General features: G+C 40.6%; 2 protein-coding genes across 2 annotated transcripts in view; both read left to right on the top strand.

Moving 5' to 3' along the window:
- LOC123960353 (protein mono-ADP-ribosyltransferase PARP14-like) overlaps positions 1-15513 on the top strand; it is a 26201-nt gene extending 10688 nt beyond the window's left edge. Inside the window, exons 9-20 of the mRNA XM_046035035.1 lie at positions 7-60; positions 306-414; positions 1478-1627; positions 2491-2553; positions 4526-4711; positions 5120-5323; positions 5959-6080; positions 8258-8493; positions 8581-8852; positions 9100-9242; positions 12181-12355; positions 14019-15513. Of these exons, the coding sequence (XP_045890991.1) occupies positions 7-60; positions 306-414; positions 1478-1627; positions 2491-2553; positions 4526-4711; positions 5120-5323; positions 5959-6080; positions 8258-8493; positions 8581-8852; positions 9100-9242; positions 12181-12355; positions 14019-14305 (2001 nt within the window). The 3' untranslated portion in view covers positions 14306-15513. The remainder of the gene's footprint in view (positions 1-6; positions 61-305; positions 415-1477; positions 1628-2490; positions 2554-4525; positions 4712-5119; positions 5324-5958; positions 6081-8257; positions 8494-8580; positions 8853-9099; positions 9243-12180; positions 12356-14018) is intronic.
- A 2408-nt stretch (positions 15514-17921) lies between these two features.
- Positions 17922-18254, top strand: part of LOC123960354 (protein mono-ADP-ribosyltransferase PARP14-like) — a 34344-nt gene continuing 34011 nt past the window's right edge. The window contains exon 1 of the mRNA XM_046035036.1: positions 17922-18185. Within this exon, the coding sequence (XP_045890992.1) occupies positions 18002-18185 (184 nt within the window). The 5' untranslated portion in view covers positions 17922-18001. The remainder of the gene's footprint in view (positions 18186-18254) is intronic.

The raw sequence follows: 18254 nt of genomic DNA on the forward strand, positions 1-18254 counted from the left end.
CCTCGCCATCTGAGAGAGGTGGTCATCGTCGTTCACCCGAGTGACAGCCAGACTGTGGATGTGAGTTTTCACTTTGTTGAAGACGGCGTGTTTGAGTGCTTATCATGTTCTGACAATGAATTCATCAGAGCTCTCTAAAAACACAGCTCTTATTTATCGGTCGAGACAATCAAAGCACAGTTTATGTATTAAAACCAAAGAAGAAGAAGTGCATACTGCACATATAAATACTGAGCGTTGATTCTGCCGCTTTCACTGCCGACATTTGAATTATTAAAATAATGAGCCAACATCTTGTTTGCCAGTGTTTCACCAGGGCGTTCAGAGGTCAGACTGACCAGAGAAACATGAGGGAAGCACAGGAATTTAACGAGGCACCAGTGGCATCTGTCAGCCAATCACAACAGCCCTCAGGTAAGGAGCCTTTCATTTAAACCTTTACCTCGTGTGTGGATTTCACGAACAACAAACTATTCAGAGAACACAAAACACATCAACAGAAGTAATCTGTGAATAGAGATTTACTCCGGATCTCCCGTCATGGATTGCTAAATATCTTCAGATTGGGAGTCAAACCAAAGACTTTAGCTCTTTGTTGTTGTTTTATAATTGATTACTCATGTTCACCTTTAACCAATCAGCTAACCAGTGAATTCAGCTGGTTCTGAAAACCTGCAGATTAGGGCTGCAGCTAACTTTTTAGTAATACACGCTTCTATAGATTATTTCAACAATTCATCGATGCGTCGTTTAAGAAGTACTTTTGCTTGGCAGCGGCCCTGCCCCCGGTAACAGGATCAGCTGTGTACGTTGATAGATATTTATTAGTCTTTTCTTTTCTTGCTGTCATACAGCAAACGTCAGACCAACAACAGACCAACAACCAGACAGCTGCTTTACCAACGCAAACACACAAAGTGCTACAAGTTATACTAAGGTGCTGCTCCCCGACACGCAGTTAACTCGTGACTGCAATGTTACAACACAAACTCACGGAGAACAACAAACGCACGTGTGCACATTTACAGCTGAGGATTGCAGCCGAGGCAACATAAGTTTCCTTTTACGGTGGACGGACTGCAACATTACAGATATGTTTTTTTCTTTTTGCTTTAAATAAACCCATACTTTGGACACTTTCTTCTTCGCCTCTTGCAATTTTCTCTCTCTTCCTCCACTTTGCAAACAGCGGCTTCATAATCACATTGAGTTCACAGCGTAAGCGCGATGTGCGACAGTAATAAATGTCTGTGAAAAACAGTATATAGTTATATGGATTAAACAAAGCCTCGATGCAATTTAGTAAACTATTTAATCGATGAATTGTTTCAGCCCTACTGCAGACTCTCGGCCTTTCATGGCAAACAGTTTGATATCTTTACTCTCAGTTTTGTCTGTTCAGTGTTACTGTAAGTGGTAACAGCTCATCTTTGATTGTGTGTGTGTGTTTGTGTGTGTGTGTGTGTGTGTGTGTTAGCCTCCTTCAGTCAGGTATCGTCGCCCTCCCTCGGTGTGCATCGGATGCAGATGGGTCAGCTCACCCTCGAGGTGTCGTCTGGAGACATCACCAAAGAGGCCAGTGATGTCATCATCAACTCCTCCAGTCCGGACTTTACCCTCAAAGCAGGTGAGCCTCCTTCCTGGCAGCGCTGCCATTGTCCTGGAGTGGATACCACAGTCAAATAGTTTAGTGATGAACCTTGAGTAACAGTTCATTCAAATGACAAATTTTAACTGATGACCCTTTTTTACAGGCAGCCACTGGTTTCAGTTCATTTCAGTGAAAGTCGACTTGTAGAGACTTTTACTTGAAACAGCGTCATTTCTACTTTCATGTTACCTTTTCACTGTGTGCTGATGCAGTGAGGACTTTTAAATAAACCACAAGGTCTGCACACTTTAAAAATGTATTAATTGATATTATATTTTTAGATATGTGTAATTAACTGGCAATGAACATTAGACATACATTTTTGACATATCAATGAGAGGTCAAAGTGAAAGTCCCTATTTCTATATATATATATATATAATATTAAATAGAAAAGCAATGAAATGTACCATTGCTGAATTCAATGGACTCATGAGGTTTTACCGCTACAAGTGTACTCGTTCAGGTAGTCAGCAAACTCACTAATGTCAGTTAACTATGCAAACATTGGCCACTTTGTCCTGTCCCACTTTCAGTTGCTGCTTGGCAGAAGTCTTACTTTAAATCTGTAATCATTAAACATATCGTTACACTGACCACAAATAAAAAACAGAACATAGGATGTTTCCAGAAGTTCATTGAAACCAATGGATGATTTGGAGAATCATTCGGGAACCTGCAAACAAGAGCTTTTTTAATTTGTTTGTTTCTGTCTTTCCAAGGAGAACCACTCTTTTCTGCATCTGTTATTAGTATTCTTAAATTAATATGTTTATTTTGGTTCTTCTGACTAACAGCAGCCTCATTTGTTCTTCAATGTTCTTTCTATCATATATCAGGAGTGTCCAAGGCGATCTTAGACAGCGCTGGATTAAATGTTGAGATGGAGTGCGCACAGATCGGTATGTAGCTGGAATTTAACCTTCATTTATCCACACACTGTTTGCTCTGGAGCAGCTGAGCGTTGCTCAAAGGTACATTTACTGTAGTTATTGATGGAGTGGAGAGAACTCCGGAGAACTTTGACATTCCCCGCGCAGATTTTCACAGCCAGTCTAAGGATTTAATTTACTAAGGATCTGTGGCACATGTCCGAAATTATTTGTCCACAGTAACTACAGTGCCAGCCTGAAGATTTGTGATGCCAACGTGACAAAAAGCAGGATTACTCGGGTTAATGCAAAGTGAAGGCTTTAACTCAGCTGTGTTGAAATGATATTGTTGTGAGCCAGGTTCAGGTGTGAAGAACTTTCGGAGACTGATGAAGAAATAACATAGCATGGTTTATTGAGCCCGGTCGAGGAGATTCAGTACCAGCATACAACATGTGAACACGTAAAATGCCAACACCAAATCTGAAGGAGAACATCTTGTGGTCCCTTTTGTGTTTCTGTCTTCCCCCTAGTGCCTGTAGGTTTCTCTATTTGGTCATCTTACACCTAGAACAACTAATCTATCTGATATTTAGACTACAATGCTTTGTCATATTGGAATCTCTCACAATCCAGGAGTTGTACTCTAATCTGTGGAGCCAGTGAGTTCTTGCAAACATTTGTGTGGAAATCAATACTGAGTGAGGGAGGGCCTGATTTTCCTTATGTTGTACAGAGCAAAGCGGCACGACTGAGAGTAGTTTGTAGTTTGACTTTGTAGTGGATAGATTGCTTGGCTGGAATGACCAAGAGGTCAGTCTTAGAGGTGGCAAGCCTGGAAGGATAGATAGAGTTGCATATCGTCTGCGTAGCAGTGGTAATAGAAGCCAAGCTTGCGAATGATCGGCCCCAGTGAGGTAGTGTAAACTGAGAAGAGGAGGGGCCCTTGCACCGAGCCTTGGGGCATCTGTGTGGAGAGGCAGTGGGAGGAGGATAATTGTCCTCGCCACAAAACATTGTAGGAACGCCCCGAGAGGTGAGATTCGAACCACAGGAGTGCTTTGCCCGAGATGCCCATTGCTGAGAGAGAGTGGATAGCAGGATCCTGTGGTTGACTGTGTCAAAGGCAGCTGAAAGGTCAAGCAGTATAAGAACCGAGGATTGGGCTGCTGCTTTAGCTGACCTTAGGGCTTCTGTTACAGACAGAAGAGCCGTTTCAGTAGAGCGGGCACTCTTAAAACCAGACTGATATTGATCTAGGAGGTCATTCTGTGAGAGGAATTCTAAGACCTGTTTGAATACTGCTTGTTCAATAGTTTTGGATAAAAATGGTAGGAGAGAAACTGGCCGATAGTTCTCAACTTGAGTTGGGTCGAAGGATGGCTTTTTGAGCAAGGGTTTAACCTGAGTGCTTTTGAAAGTTGTCGGGAAGGTTCCTGAAGCCAGAGAAGTATCAATCACATGAGTGATTGTCAGGACCACGGTTGGAGATATGGCTTGTAGTGGGACGGGTCAGGAGTTCTGATACTTCGCTCTCCGTGAGAGGAGTAAACGAGTGAAATGCCATTGACCTGGGAGGACAGAGGAAAAGATGTAGTAGCTGTACTTGTGTTTAATGCTAATTAGCAAATGTTAGCGTGCTAAGGTGGTAAAACTATATAAATGCTAAACATCAGCATGTTGTCATGTGAGGATGTTAGCATTTAGCTCACAGCCCCTCTGTGTAGAAGTACAGCCTCAGAGTTGCCAGCATGGCTGCAGACGCTCAGTCTTGTTAATGTGTCTGAACCAAGTCCACCAACATTTCTAGTGCAGCCCTTTCACTGCTTTTTCTGTAGTTTGTGATCTCTGAAATCTGACGTCATGGACACTTTGTATTTAAGTTAATACATTTATATTAAACGTCTTCAGTCGCACTGGATCTGTATTGTAAAATTAAACATATTAAATCAGTGGGTTTTGCCAGACTGTGTCGTGAGCGTTGTTTGATTCCTCTCTGCAGTGAATTCTCCGGGTTACCAGCCTCAGCCGATGATCCTGACGTCGGCCGGCCAGCTGCCCAGCAAAAACATCATCCACATTGTTGGTCGGAATGATCCTGCACAGATCAAGGACATGGTTAACTCAGTGCTGAAGGTCTGCGAGGAAAACAAGTTCAAGTCTGTCTCCTTCCCAGCCCTGGGAACAGGTCTGTGCAAACAAAAACAATATACTGTGTACATCTCTGTGCTAATTGGAATCTGACAAAGATTGTTTGATTTAAGTGAAAACATTTCCTTTTCTCTCTCACATGTTTCCTGTTTATTGATTCATGTCGTCATTCCTGTCATTTCACTGGTTTGCTGTTCAGCCATGTTTGGCTTTACAGTCAAACTTTGATTTCTTTGGTATTATTCACTCATTTCGCTGTATTAGAACAGACAGAAGATGCATTTAAAGTATATTTAGAAAGAAAAATATCTGAAAGTTTGTGTCACATCAATATTAAAATCCAACATCTTCAGGGGACAGAACTAAAAGACACTGACTCATCACAAATATCAAATCCTCTTGTCCATCCTCTCATCATCATCACTGGCATTTGTCTGCCTGTTAGGTCAGGGAGGAGCCTCACCGTCGGCAGTGGCGGACGCCATGGTGGGAGCGGTGGTGGAGTTTGTGAGAAACAAACAGCCAAAGTTTGTTCGCAGCGTGAAGTTCCTGATCTTCCAGACGTTCATGGTGACGGAGTTTCAGAAGAGCATGATGAAGAGAGAGGAAGAGGGCGTGGAGGAGAAGAACGTCTTCACCAAGATCAAAGGTAATTCAACATTTCTTTGACTGTAAACTCCACCTGCTCTACATGTTGATGTCATTTCTTCTGGTTTATTTTGATCAAGATTACTCAGAAGTTATTTCTTAGTGATTAAGAGATAATGCTCCATGCCCATTGGTTCCTGCTGGAGACAAACAACTAACAAATAACAAATATATATCTTAATGTATCTTAAAAGGCTCAGTAATTTCCTAAAACAGCTGCTCACTGTAGTTTTTAATCAAACAAACAGGAGGATGTTGCATTTTTTATATTCAGCGGTGGATGAATCCACATGTGGCGCTCTAGTGAGTATTTGGGGCAGCAGGACGGTGTATGTGTGAAGGAACATGTGACCCAGAGCAGCAGAGAGGCTCACTGATGGGTTTTAATGGTTTCTGGACAACAATGGAGTTAGAAGAGAAATCCGAGTGATACTACAAACAAGAACTGTCTAACTGATGGACTCATTTAACATGAGACCAATGTACTGTAGAATCTCATAAATTTATCCGTTCAATGTCCTAATAAAGCTGCAGTCTTTGAGAATTTGTTACTTTTATCATCACTGCCAAACAAACATATCTTACTGTACTGTACTTACTGTAATACAGAAAGTTCATTGTTTTATGTTCTTTCAGACCCGGTCCCTATATTTGTTAGTACTGTATCTGGTACGGAGCGGCGCAGCAGTGGTGACTTGGTTCTGGAGAGGGAAGAGTTTGAGCCCACAGTGTTTCAGCTGTGTGCTGACAACAAAAAGGTGAACATGCATTTATTCTATACTTTGTGTTTTAGCTCTTTGTTCTGAAAGGATCTCAGCTTTCTGGACACAAGTCAGCACATTTTACATGAAGAAATGAACTAACAGAGAGAAACATAGTTGTATAGTTCATGCGACTAACAGGAAACACGTGGGACAGCAATACAGGTTTGTAAATTTTAAACCAATTAAAAACAAACAATAAAATCTCATGATGTGTTGATCTGCTTTGCATCCCAATTCCGAGTTAAAAATATTGCCAGAAATATTTCACCATTTTGGGAAAAAACACTAAACTCTTTTCGTTTGCAAGACTGAGTAATTTGAAGATGGAAATCAGTCTCACGTCTAAGTGAGCTGGAGTCAGGACGTGGTTAGCCTAGCTTAGCATAAAGACTAGAAGTAGAGGGAAACAGCTAGCCTGTCCAACATTCAGAAATACACCTCTAAAGACCTGGACCGGTATTTATCAAGCTTCTCAAAGGGCCATTTTAGTCTTAAGTGCTGAGAATTCATGAAATTTACTCCTACTTTCAAACTTAAGAATAAAAGCAAGTTATCAGATTTCCTTAAAGCTAAGAATGACTCTTACTCTCCCAGTTATTTAAGAAGCTCCAGAGGTCTCTCAGGTGGTTAGGAGCTGCCAGCAGGGCTTGTGATGGCGCTGTGGAGACAGAGACATGCGCAAATATTTCAGGAGAGGAAGAATGTTTCTGAATTAGGCCTATTTGACGACGCACAGTTAAGTAGACGGGGTCGGACAGCGCAGGCATGATCTTTGTCAGCGACTTGGTGAGAGACGTCATCTCACAACTGACTTTACGCAGTAATGAAGGTGGTGATGACGCTTTGTTTCTTTACCACAGGACAAACGCAGCAATGCTGATGATTTGGGGCCATCACAACCATCAATAAGCCGAATAGTCATGGAAACAATTAGCCTATAGCACTTACAGCTTCACTCATTGTCACGCGTTTCATCGACTTCCCAACAACACCCCCGTAATCCGACAGAAGCAAACAATAAGCTGGAAATACAGGAGCACTAGGCGCACTTGATGGCACTCATAAAGATCAACTTTTTATCTTTAATTTCCAATGTGTATATCATAATATATTCTCTTGAAAATTCTTTATTGTTAAATGTGTGTTGAATATAAACTCCTGTTAGGAATTTCACCATTCAATGTGAATTTATCTGAGAATATTATTAAATAAGGAAATCAGTGATTGGTCCTTGGCTACATCGTCATCCAAAATCTTGTTTGTAGCACAGCAAAGTGTCGTGAATCAGCACTAAGACTGACACTTAAGATTTAGTCCTACACTTCACTCAAATTAGGACTGAGATGCTTGATAACTAACTTTTTAAGTGCAGCTTTGAGCCAAGAATTTTCTTTTCTCTTAAGTCAGTTCTTAGCAGCGTTCTTATGAGTAATTCTGAGAAGCTTGATTAATACGGGCCCTGGTGTTCACATGATAGATCTTGCTTGTTTAATCTGAACAAAATGTAAAAAACAGTTTTAGTTTAGGTATTAGTTACGTGCTCTGCTCTGATGAAACATAATTGGCAGCTGGATTAATATTTTCTGCTCTGCTGAATTGCTCCCAACTGTTATGTTCACATCTGATGATTTACCTCTGGAGGACTGATTTTGTAAATAAAACTTTCCCACAATCTAAGCAGAACAGGAAGCTTTGTATAACAATTTGTGGGTCTTAATAAAATGTCACATGAACCTCTTCATGAACACGTGGTATTAATCCATGAAGTATTTAGATCATTTACTGAAGTAAAAGTCCCGAACTGGTAAAAATTCAGACATTTGAAACATGACAAGGAGTCTAAATTAGGCCCTGACAAAAATGTTTTGCAGCCACTGGTTTAATCATTGTGTTGTATTTTATTAGCTTATCATTGGTTTCTATTTAACTAAAGCTGTCAGATAAATGCAGTAAAAAGTACAATAATTTACTCTGAGATATAGTGGAGTAGAAGTAGAAAGACAATATTAATACTCAAAGTACTTGAGACAATGTAGTAGGTTACCATTGTATTCATCCAGTTGAAACGAGCAAACCTCACAGAAAAATTAAGAGAGTGAGAATATGAAAGTGTTCTTTCATGATGCAGCAGTGCTTGTTTGTAACCTCCACAACCGTTACCGCCACTGCAGGCTGTGAGTCTGGCTAAGAAAAGGATTCAGGAGGTGATTGTGGCCGAGCAGGCGGAGCGCACCATCACAGATCAGTACATCAGTCAGCTGTCGCAGGCTGACATGGACCAGCTGAAGGCCCTGCAGAGGGAACTGACGGTCAGCATCCGTCTGGACAAAGGGCAGGAGGACCAGGAGCCCAAAATCCACCTGGAGGGTCTGACCAGAGACGTCTTCACCGCCGAGGCTACGGTCAGGTCAGTTACGGTGGAGAGAAGAGAGCTTCGGTCCAGAGCGCCAAATGTTAGCGTATTCCTTTAAATGTGTTTTCTGGTGACCATCAGGGACATCATCCGGAAGGTGGAGAGGACGGAGACCTTGAGGAATAAGGCCTTGCTGGTGAGCGGGCTTGTAGAGTGGCAGTTTCAGCACGACAACAAGGCGACGGTGCCCTTCGACATTTACACCAACCTCAACCTGGAGGAGGCTCTGGAGAAAAAACAAAGTGTGAAGATCAAGATCGACAACGAAAATTACAACGCTGACGCAGTGCTCAGGAAAGCAGTTTCAGAGAAAGGCAATAAAATGGTGGAGCTGCTTAGAAAAGACCTGAAAGGTGAGTGGTTTTATTTCCACAGAGCTCATTTAGGACTAGCGTATGTACAGAGTGGAATCTGTTGGATCTGTTGTTGGAATCTCTGTTCATAAAACAGTTTGCCTCTGTTTGTACAATTGTTTAAATTTTAAATACAAAGATGGAACAGCTGTAGTGCACACACTAACACTGATGCAGAGTAATGGTCTAAACTATTAAAACAAGATCCAGGTTATAAAAACTGTACTTTACCTTATTCTCTTTGCAGGTACAGACGCCGCTCTGCCGCCACATTGGGATGACATGAAAGGCGACCTCCTCAAGCTGTTTCCTCTGACTACAGGATCCCAGGAATACAACGATGTGGAGACAGAAGTTAAAAAGACCGGCCTTGCTGCAAACATCATCAGTGTATGTTCAATCTCTGATAATCACAAATGGGTGTTAAAGCAACACAAAGTCTGTTTGTGTGGGCATGTAGTTTTAGGTACAGGAGAGATGATGAAATACAATCCAGGAAGTTCAGTTTGAGCACCACATCCAAGAGTTTGAAGGTTTGAGACACCAACAAAACTCTACAGAGGTTCATAAAACTGAGGGATTTGGATTTTATAACTCTGTAATGTTTTCACGGCGGCAGTAATTTTATCTTTCATTTCAACACATGCGAGGTAAATGGTAGAAATATGGCGTTTATGTTACAACGTTTTAATCAGAAATGTGGGCTTGCAAGTATTTGATTGGCCACCGCAGCGTCTTATTGGCCTATTTCAATTGAATGAGCGGATGCATTTTCTCACACAGAACTAAACGTGGCTCAAGTTTAACCTGATGGCCTCACACATTCAAACTTAACCACAATTTATGTGTAATCCTTAGAATGACTTCATGACCTCAAAATCATTTATGTAAAGCATGTACACATTGAACAATAACATGAATTAATAAATATTATGTAGTTGCCAGTTGGACAATAAATCAATATAATATAGCCACGAGCGACAATGATCGGGATCCAAGCAAGTCGTGAATATTTGACATAATCAGAGGAGAAGAACCGACGCAGAAGAAGAGATTAAAGTGATGAAAGAGTTTGGACTTTGAGATAATTGGGGAAACGCAAACTTGATTATTACGGCATCACCTTGAGCTCAGAGAGTGTCGTATGTACCTGACTACTGGGTGAAATGTTCAACCCACCTGTGACATTTTGTCTTTCCAAGGTTTAAAGTTTAAGCTGCACAAACACTTTTAAGCAGAGAAAAATAAGGAGAAAGTGCTCGGGATCCAAATAAAATGGAGCACTTTCACTATGATCTGAACAGTCTGATTTGGTCACCTCATTTGAACCCTGGATCTTCAGATCTCCAGAGTAGGTGACTTACTGACTGAACTACTGGTGAAACTACTGGTTTCCACACACCTTCTCACAAGTTAAAGCAGTGACATCACATGTGCAAGACTCGGATAGTTTTGTCAGTTTAAACTTAAAACGCTTACAACTGTCAAGATGTTGGTCAGGAAATTCTGAAAAAAATCATTCTGCTGGTTTTGGGTGCATTGTCAATTGTTTTGGTGGCACTTGATCGAACATTGAGGAAAACATAAAATGTTGTGCATACTGTACAAGTTACAGCAAGATACTAAATATCACTGCAGACTCATCGTTTGACCGATCTGAAAACCCTTTGAAACACTTGATATCGGCAATCCAGAGAATCTCTGTGTTCATTTTGGTAGTGTTTGAAGAAAGACTTGTGGAGATGATTGAATTAGCATATTCTGAAAAATATAGAGTGACTGACTTCTGAATTGACCATAGGTTGAAGTGAGGCAAACGTTAGTCACAAATCAGTGGATGTGCTGAAAAAATTTCAGCTCTCTAGGACGTACGGCTGATTTCTTGTAATAAGCCACGCCCATTTTGCGCAGTCATTACCAAATTTTATACATCAACTGAGTAGGGACCTGAGATCGTACAAAAATTCGTACAAATCCATGCAGCGAATTACGAGGTATAAATGTTTTGCAAGTGTAGCACTCCCTAATGGAAGAATATCACAGGACTGCTCAGCGAAGCTCGGACCGAGCATCTGAAGTTTGGTTACAATAGCTTAAGCCAGTTTTAATTTACAGGCATTTATGTAAAGTTGTACGTAATTACACAAAAGTAAAAATTTATGAAAAAAAAAAAACAGATTGAAATTCTTGGTTTTCTGGGACAATTTGGAAATTTATATATCCAGTCTGCTTGGAGTAGTACATTACAGTGTAAAACGTGTCATTTCCTGTTGCCAGCAGGTGGCGCTATGACTTTGAGTGAATATTCGCATATGGATGTGTTCAGAGCAGGACTATTGTTATACTGCAGATGTGATTATTTGTACTGAAGTTCAACAACTTGAACAACTTCCTGTTTAATGGCGAATCACCAAATTTCAATGACACGCCACGGGCAAACTGGTCGACTGGTAATAACCGTTTGAATACCTTTTAATCGTCAATGGGTTTAGAGTGCACAGTGAAAATTTTAAGTTGATCGGACTAAATCCCTAAGAGGAGTTTGTTAAAGTACAAAGTGTGTAAATCGCCAAAAATGACCATTAAATCCAAAATGGCCAACTTCCTGTTGGTGAATTTTTGAGTATGTGCAGGCCCCCAAAATTGAGGTTACTTTGCAGAAAAAAGAAAGAAAAAAAAAAGTTTCAATAGGGACCTCACACATTTTGTGCTCGGGCCCTAATAATCAGAACAAAGCCAATGGGGCTCCAGCAGCTTCGCTGCTTGGATGCCTAAATATTGTAGCAGTTTTGAATGAACCACTGCTAAATAACAAGTGATGCTGGGCTGTTCAAGACACATCAAGTTTCCATTTCCTCCCTCCAGATGTTGTGGCACTAAATAGAAACAACCTAAAATACAAAAGTTGTAATAATCCAATACAAAATCTCAATGCAACCTTTTTAAGTTTAATGACTGTATTGAAATTACGAAATCACAAACTGTTGTCACCAACACGATGTTAGTTGTATGCAATACTGGACCATACTGGGATACCTTTTGTTGATTACTGAGTAATAGTAAAACCTTTGGACTGACAGAGCCAGATGCATCAACAAGCTCCCATGTTGGTCTTAGGTTGTGATCCGAACTTGGATGTTGCTCGGTGTCTGCTGGATGTAAATGCAGCACTACTTGATAAGCTAACAGGTTGTGTTGGGAGTCTTTCTGCATCCTAGTGATAATAGATGTAGTCGCACCTAAAATGCCACCACGGTGGTAAGACGGACGGTTGTTCCTGCTGAAAATAGTGTCTGGATTGAGTGATGTGTTGTATCTGTGTTGGCAGATTGACCGTGTTCAAAATACGACACTGTGGCAGAGCTACCAGCTCCTGAAGAAACAACTGGAGGTGAAGAACCAACACACAAACAACGAGAGGCGACTGTTCCACGGCACCGGAGCCAACTCCATCAATCTCATCAACAATCAAGGATTCAACCGCAGCTACGCAGGAACACAAGGTAACCAAACCGATGAACACTCCTAAACAGTCCTAATGCACCATATGTACATTTAAAGGAGACCTATTATACTGCTTTTCCAGTCCTATATTGTAGTTCTGTGACTCCTGTATAGCAACACTATTCAAAACAGTGTGTTCAGAACAGGAGAAGAAACGGAAAGGTTTTTGCTCACAGGGATTTCTTTTAAAGACTTTAACCTCATTATTTGAAGCCTTGTCCATGTTTAACATGAACGTCCAACATTGTAACATTGTAGATAAGTCATACAATGTGGAAAAGTATATTAGGTCTCCTTTAAAGGTTCAGTGTGTAATATTTCTGAGGATCTATCGACAGAAATGCAATATAATATCCATTATATCCACATGTTTTCAGTGGCGTATAAAGAGCATAATTAATAAACCATTATGTTTTCATTACGTTAGTATGAGCCATTTATATCTACAGAACCGCGGGTCCTCTTACATGGAAGTCTCATGTTGCGCCGCCATATTTCTACAGTAGCCCAAACTGACAAACTGGTCCACAGAGCGCATTTTGTCACTGCGTTCTTCTTGTTCTTCTTGTAGAATTCTGGAAGTGTAGACGCTCACCACTACGTTGAATATGTACGTTCGAAGAAGAAGTAGTAATAATATACAGCAGGGGTCAGCAAATAATAATAATAATAAAATGTTATCCATTAGATGGTCGGTGAGAACAAAAGACGAAGATAATATTAAAACCAAATGTTCTGGTGTTTGGTTAGCTCAGTCGGTAAAGTGCAAGACGCTCACCTAGAAGGTTGTGTGTTCAATCCCACAATGGGGATCAGCATCTCCAGGCAGAAGACATTTAGAGGACTCACGTTCTCTGGCGGCTCTTTCAGAGCTGTGTGTCAAGCAGGCTTCAGACTCTTTTAATGTCGTTCAGAATTTCAAAAAAAGTAAAAGCTCTCAATTCAACTCGAAATAAAACATTGCTGCAAAAACATTCTCTCGTTCTCTATTTCAGCTCTGCTATAAGTAATACTCTTGTTTATATTTATTTTTTGCCGTTATCAAAGCACCATAATCTGACCGCCAGTTTATAAAGGACTGTGGTGCAGAAACAGTGACAGTGTTTCACACTCTTGGCTAACATTTTCCATGTTGTCTGACTGTGGCTAAGTCGTAATAACATGGTTTTACTGAATAATTAAGTAAATATAATTTATTAATATATCTATCTATAGAAACTTTCTTGACTGGCAATGGCGACATCTTTTGTCCTGTGTCAGCCACCTTAGCTATCCCACGCTCTTTGAGGGAGTAAAGAGTTTTGGGTTACTGTAATGTTTTCTCTTTCCATACTGAGTAATCTGCTGCAGTAATTTGTCTTACCACAGTCTGAGTAACAAGAATTATGTGGGTGTAGATTTATTGCCTTGCGACTATCGGGACGTGTCCTTTTGTTGAGGCTCAGCTAGGAAACACTGTCCAAGGTAACAAAAAGACAAAAAACCTTCACACTAACCTTATTTTATTGGTCAACGCGCTGAATTTCCGGGTGATGTAGCATTGTGTTGCAGCCATGTTCAAAGTTTTTTTGGCCTGACTGGAGTGCATGAGGCAGCATGTTTTACTGTGCTGTTGTCTGTTTGAATACGGCCTGACTGTTGGATTGTTGATTTTGTTTTCAGTAGGTGCGATGTACGGCAATGGCTCTTACTTTGCAGAGGACCCGGGATACTCGGCCAATGGCTACGCCACGCCCGACGCCAAGGGGCACAAGCGCATGTATCTGGCCAGAGTCCTGGTTGGAGACTTCACCGAGGGAAAAAGTGGCATGATCACCCCGCCCCCCAAAAGCTCTAGCAATTCTGCTGACCTGTATGACAGTGTTGTTGATCAAACTCCCAACCCAACCATGTTTGTCATCTTCAATGACATCCAGGCATACCCAGAATACCTGATCACATTTACATGAGCTGCTGGTAGTGCAACAGCTCTGGTAAAAAAAACAAACCTGTCATATGTGTTGTAGTTTAACTCAGTTTATAAAATAACTTATTTATAGTATTGTTTAATATCTGATATTGCTTAGTATTTCTCAAAGGTGGAGTTTCCGGTTTCTTGAAATTGGTTTCCAAACACTCATGAATAAATGTAAAAGAAAGTGTCACACTGTTTCTTAAGACAGCTAAAAACAGTTTCAATAAATTATCAAAAGCACTAAAATCTTGAGGATGAATTGTCATGGGTAAGGGTGCAGAGGCAAATAGGACCCAAATGCGGACAAAGGCGAGGAAGATACAGTTCAAACTGAAGATTTATTTGAGCACAAACTAAATGGAAACAGGCTTCCACAGAGCACAAGGCAAGAGTCCAAACAAAGGTAATCCAAAAGGAGGTAAATCTAACATAAAGGCAGAGTTATCCAAAACAAAGGAACAAACCAGAAATCCAGGGACCAGAGCACAATGCACAACACTCAGCATGAGCAACAAAGGATGTGACAAAAACTGAATAAAACTGAGGGCTTAAATACACAGGCAAACGAGCAGGGAGGGAAGCACAACTGAAACACATCAGGCAATCAACAACAGGAAACAAAGTACATGTGAGCACAGAATACAGTAAAACAGGAAGTACATGGGAACATACCAGGAGAGATCTACCAAAGTTAAACACAAAACATGGAAAGACCACAAAATCAGGGCAGGGAACAGAGACAGGACTACACTAAAACATGGAGACATAGGACTAAGGACTCCACCTGGTAAAAACATCAAAATAAACTAAGCTACAAAACCCTAAACAAGACAAAATCAAATAATGAACCACAGCCCAGGAATAACACTAACATGAACTAAGACACTGGAATAAGAACTGAGGCAAATAACTAAAACGCAGGACTAAGAACTAAGATAAGAGACAAGACAGATACTAAGTAAACTAAAACATGCAAATGAATAAAACAACAAGCAAGCCTAAACAGAGAAACACAGAACCAAAAACAGACTTAAACAGGAAAACATGAATACAAACCACATTCCTAACATGAATATTTTAAAACCTTCAACCTTTGTTTATGACGTTGTTTTGTTTTTGGAATATAATTTGAAATACTATATTAAAGGAACACTGTAACCATTTTGAAAATTCCTAGTTTTATTAAAAATCATTTCACTGCAACGTTGCTGGTTCTGTCTGGTATTTTTTATGCTAGCACCACGGCTGTGTGGACGGTTTTCCTTACAGGGTGATGTAGAGGATGAATCTGAGTGACCTTCGTGATCCCAGGACTTTTTATGGAGCCAACACGACGTTTGTTAGAGATATTTCTTAGGGGGCTCAATTGATGACGTAGCATTGGAGTCTAAACATCAGATAAATGGATAGATACTGTTTATTTTAAGTCTGTTAAATAAAAGTTTTCCTTCAATAACGTTTTGTGAAATAAACAGTTTATTACTCTGCATCTTCAGCAGCTGCTCTGAAGAGACTTCTACCAGATCACATGGTCTTCAGCAGCAGACGGAGTTTGTTGTGTGGGAGATGAAGGATGTTCAAGTTTCTATATTTTTGTCTGAGCATATTATGGACTTCTGATGAACGTTATACAAATTATTTATTTTATTTTAATGCACATGTGAAGTAATAAATCATGATTCTGGTGTTTTGCAGTAACGCAATATTACAGACTGAGCCTGTTCATTTAGACATTTACAGTCTCCCTGCATGTGCCAGATGCAGGCGTGCTACTGTCGTATTTCTGTAGTGCTACAGTTTAATCCTCGTCTGTAAAATATGACGCTCTGCTGCCAGTGGACTTGTTCATGTCTGTGATTGGTCTGCTGCTAACACCGCCTCTTCTATGTGAACGCGCTCCCGGCTGGATCGGGAAACCAGCTTCGTGGTGCCGCTTATCCCGACCGCGATTGTTAGGGTTAGTGAAGCAGGCCTATGGGCTGCGGCCTTTTTGGATTTTTTTTTAAGTAGGCCTTCCGTACATTGTTAACAATAGCCTACTTTTTAATAAGAGCAGGGCCTAAGCTTTTTGAATACAGGACTAATTTTACTTCTAATGGAGTAGGATACAAGATATCTATCTAATGTAAAAATATGTAGGCCTATTTAAATCCACTAACATGTTTAGTTGCTTTGATGGAGACCCCTATGACCAGGTGTTACTTATTTGTCTGTAAATGTTGATCACAATCAAATATAAACTTTTATGGAGGCTATTAACTATAAAATTATGGATTTAATTAGCCTACTTTTTAACTCAAAAACACAGAGGAAGACCCTTTTCAGCCCCAACAACAGTTTTACATGAAAAATTGCAATTTAATATTACATGATTGAATATTAGGAGCCTGTTTGTTGTCAGTTGCTCCGTATTTGTAAGTATTTGTCAGACTGCAGCTAGTGATGCTGCTGCTACATTTGATTAATTTGATCATTTTTTTGTTTAGTCGATAAAATGTCTGAAAATAGTGAAAAATTCCCACTTTCCTAAAAACCAAGTGATGTTTTCAGATGTCCCAAAGGTTTTCAGTTTCCTGTGATATAAAACATTTGAGAAGCTGAAACTAGAAAGATTCATTAATTTAACTGACTAACAGAGTTTACTGCTGTATTTACAAACTGACCAACGCAAAGTATTGGAATAGGCTAATGATTTATTAACTAATCAATTATTCAATTTAAGGTGTCTTTTGCACAACATAAACAATAAGTATTAAAGAACTCAGATGGACAGAACAGCGCCACCCATTGGAGAAACTGTTGAATTTATAGAAAACATTTTGTCTTCTCATTTTCAGTTGTTTATCGGAAGATCTCTAATGATCAGCAGGAGGACTTTGATGCCTTACCCCGGTTTTCTTTCCTTAATTTTCTGTCTATGTAGCCTATTTTAACTGGGGCGCTCTTTAACAACAGCTTTATTGATATGAATAAAAAATGTTTTCATATTTGTGAATAGGCTAATTAATGAGTAATCATTATGGTAACATCTTCCAGGTAAAGGTGTGGTGTCTGAACGATAATGCTGCGATGATGTGTTGAGAAGAAATCCGCTTGACACTGTTCTTGATTATAAAAGTTTATTACATCAAAGAATTCAGCATCAATTACAAGCTCTGCAGCAGCTTGGAGAGTGACCCAGCCCGATGGCCAGTCTGTCTCTCTGTACATCGAACACAGCTTATATAGGACATGTTTAGGTCTCTGCTAAATACCATATAAGGGCACAGTGCTGTAGAATAAGTGTAACCATCTGTTAGACACCACAGAAGGGTACAGTCCCTTCATTCACACTAATCTCTTCTTCCCCTAACACTGGGTCAGAGGTCAAATTCTATAGGAGGGTTCACTCTTTGTACACCCATCAATCATTACTTCCCCATAAGGGTTCACTGTCCCTCTCCCCAGCTGCAGAGCATTATGTTAAACTGTAATGGTCAAATGCACATATGTTATACACCACAAAGGTCCTCATGTATTGATCATAGTTTGAAGCCTCCTTATTCTTCAGTGAGTCAGCTCTGTTGATCTCGGTTCTATTTTCTCGTCATTCGGAAATTTCGAAGAATCGAAAGTGAAAGCAGCCTGCAGTCTGCGGAGCTCCGCCGCTTCTTACTTCAGTCTGTCGGTGTGTTTTGTACCGGACGGCAGGATGGCTGACACCGGGTGTCCGCCGCTGATCGTGGAGGGGGACTGGAGTCCGGCTCAGAACAAAACCATGAAGAACAAACTGCAGCTGTACTTCCAGAGCAAGAAGAAGTCCGGCGGAGGAGACTGCCGCGTGGAGGCGGAGGACGGAGCTCCGAGGGCTGAAGTGTACTTCATATCAGAGGAGGGTGAGTCTCTGGATCAGGATCAGGCTGCAGAACAAGTTACTGCTCAGCTCTCTGAAGGGAACTCACATT

The sequence above is a fragment of the Micropterus dolomieu genome, linkage group LG21 (genome assembly GCF_021292245.1).
Source record: "Micropterus dolomieu isolate WLL.071019.BEF.003 ecotype Adirondacks linkage group LG21, ASM2129224v1, whole genome shotgun sequence".
NCBI lineage: Eukaryota > Metazoa > Chordata > Actinopteri > Centrarchiformes > Centrarchidae > Micropterus > Micropterus dolomieu.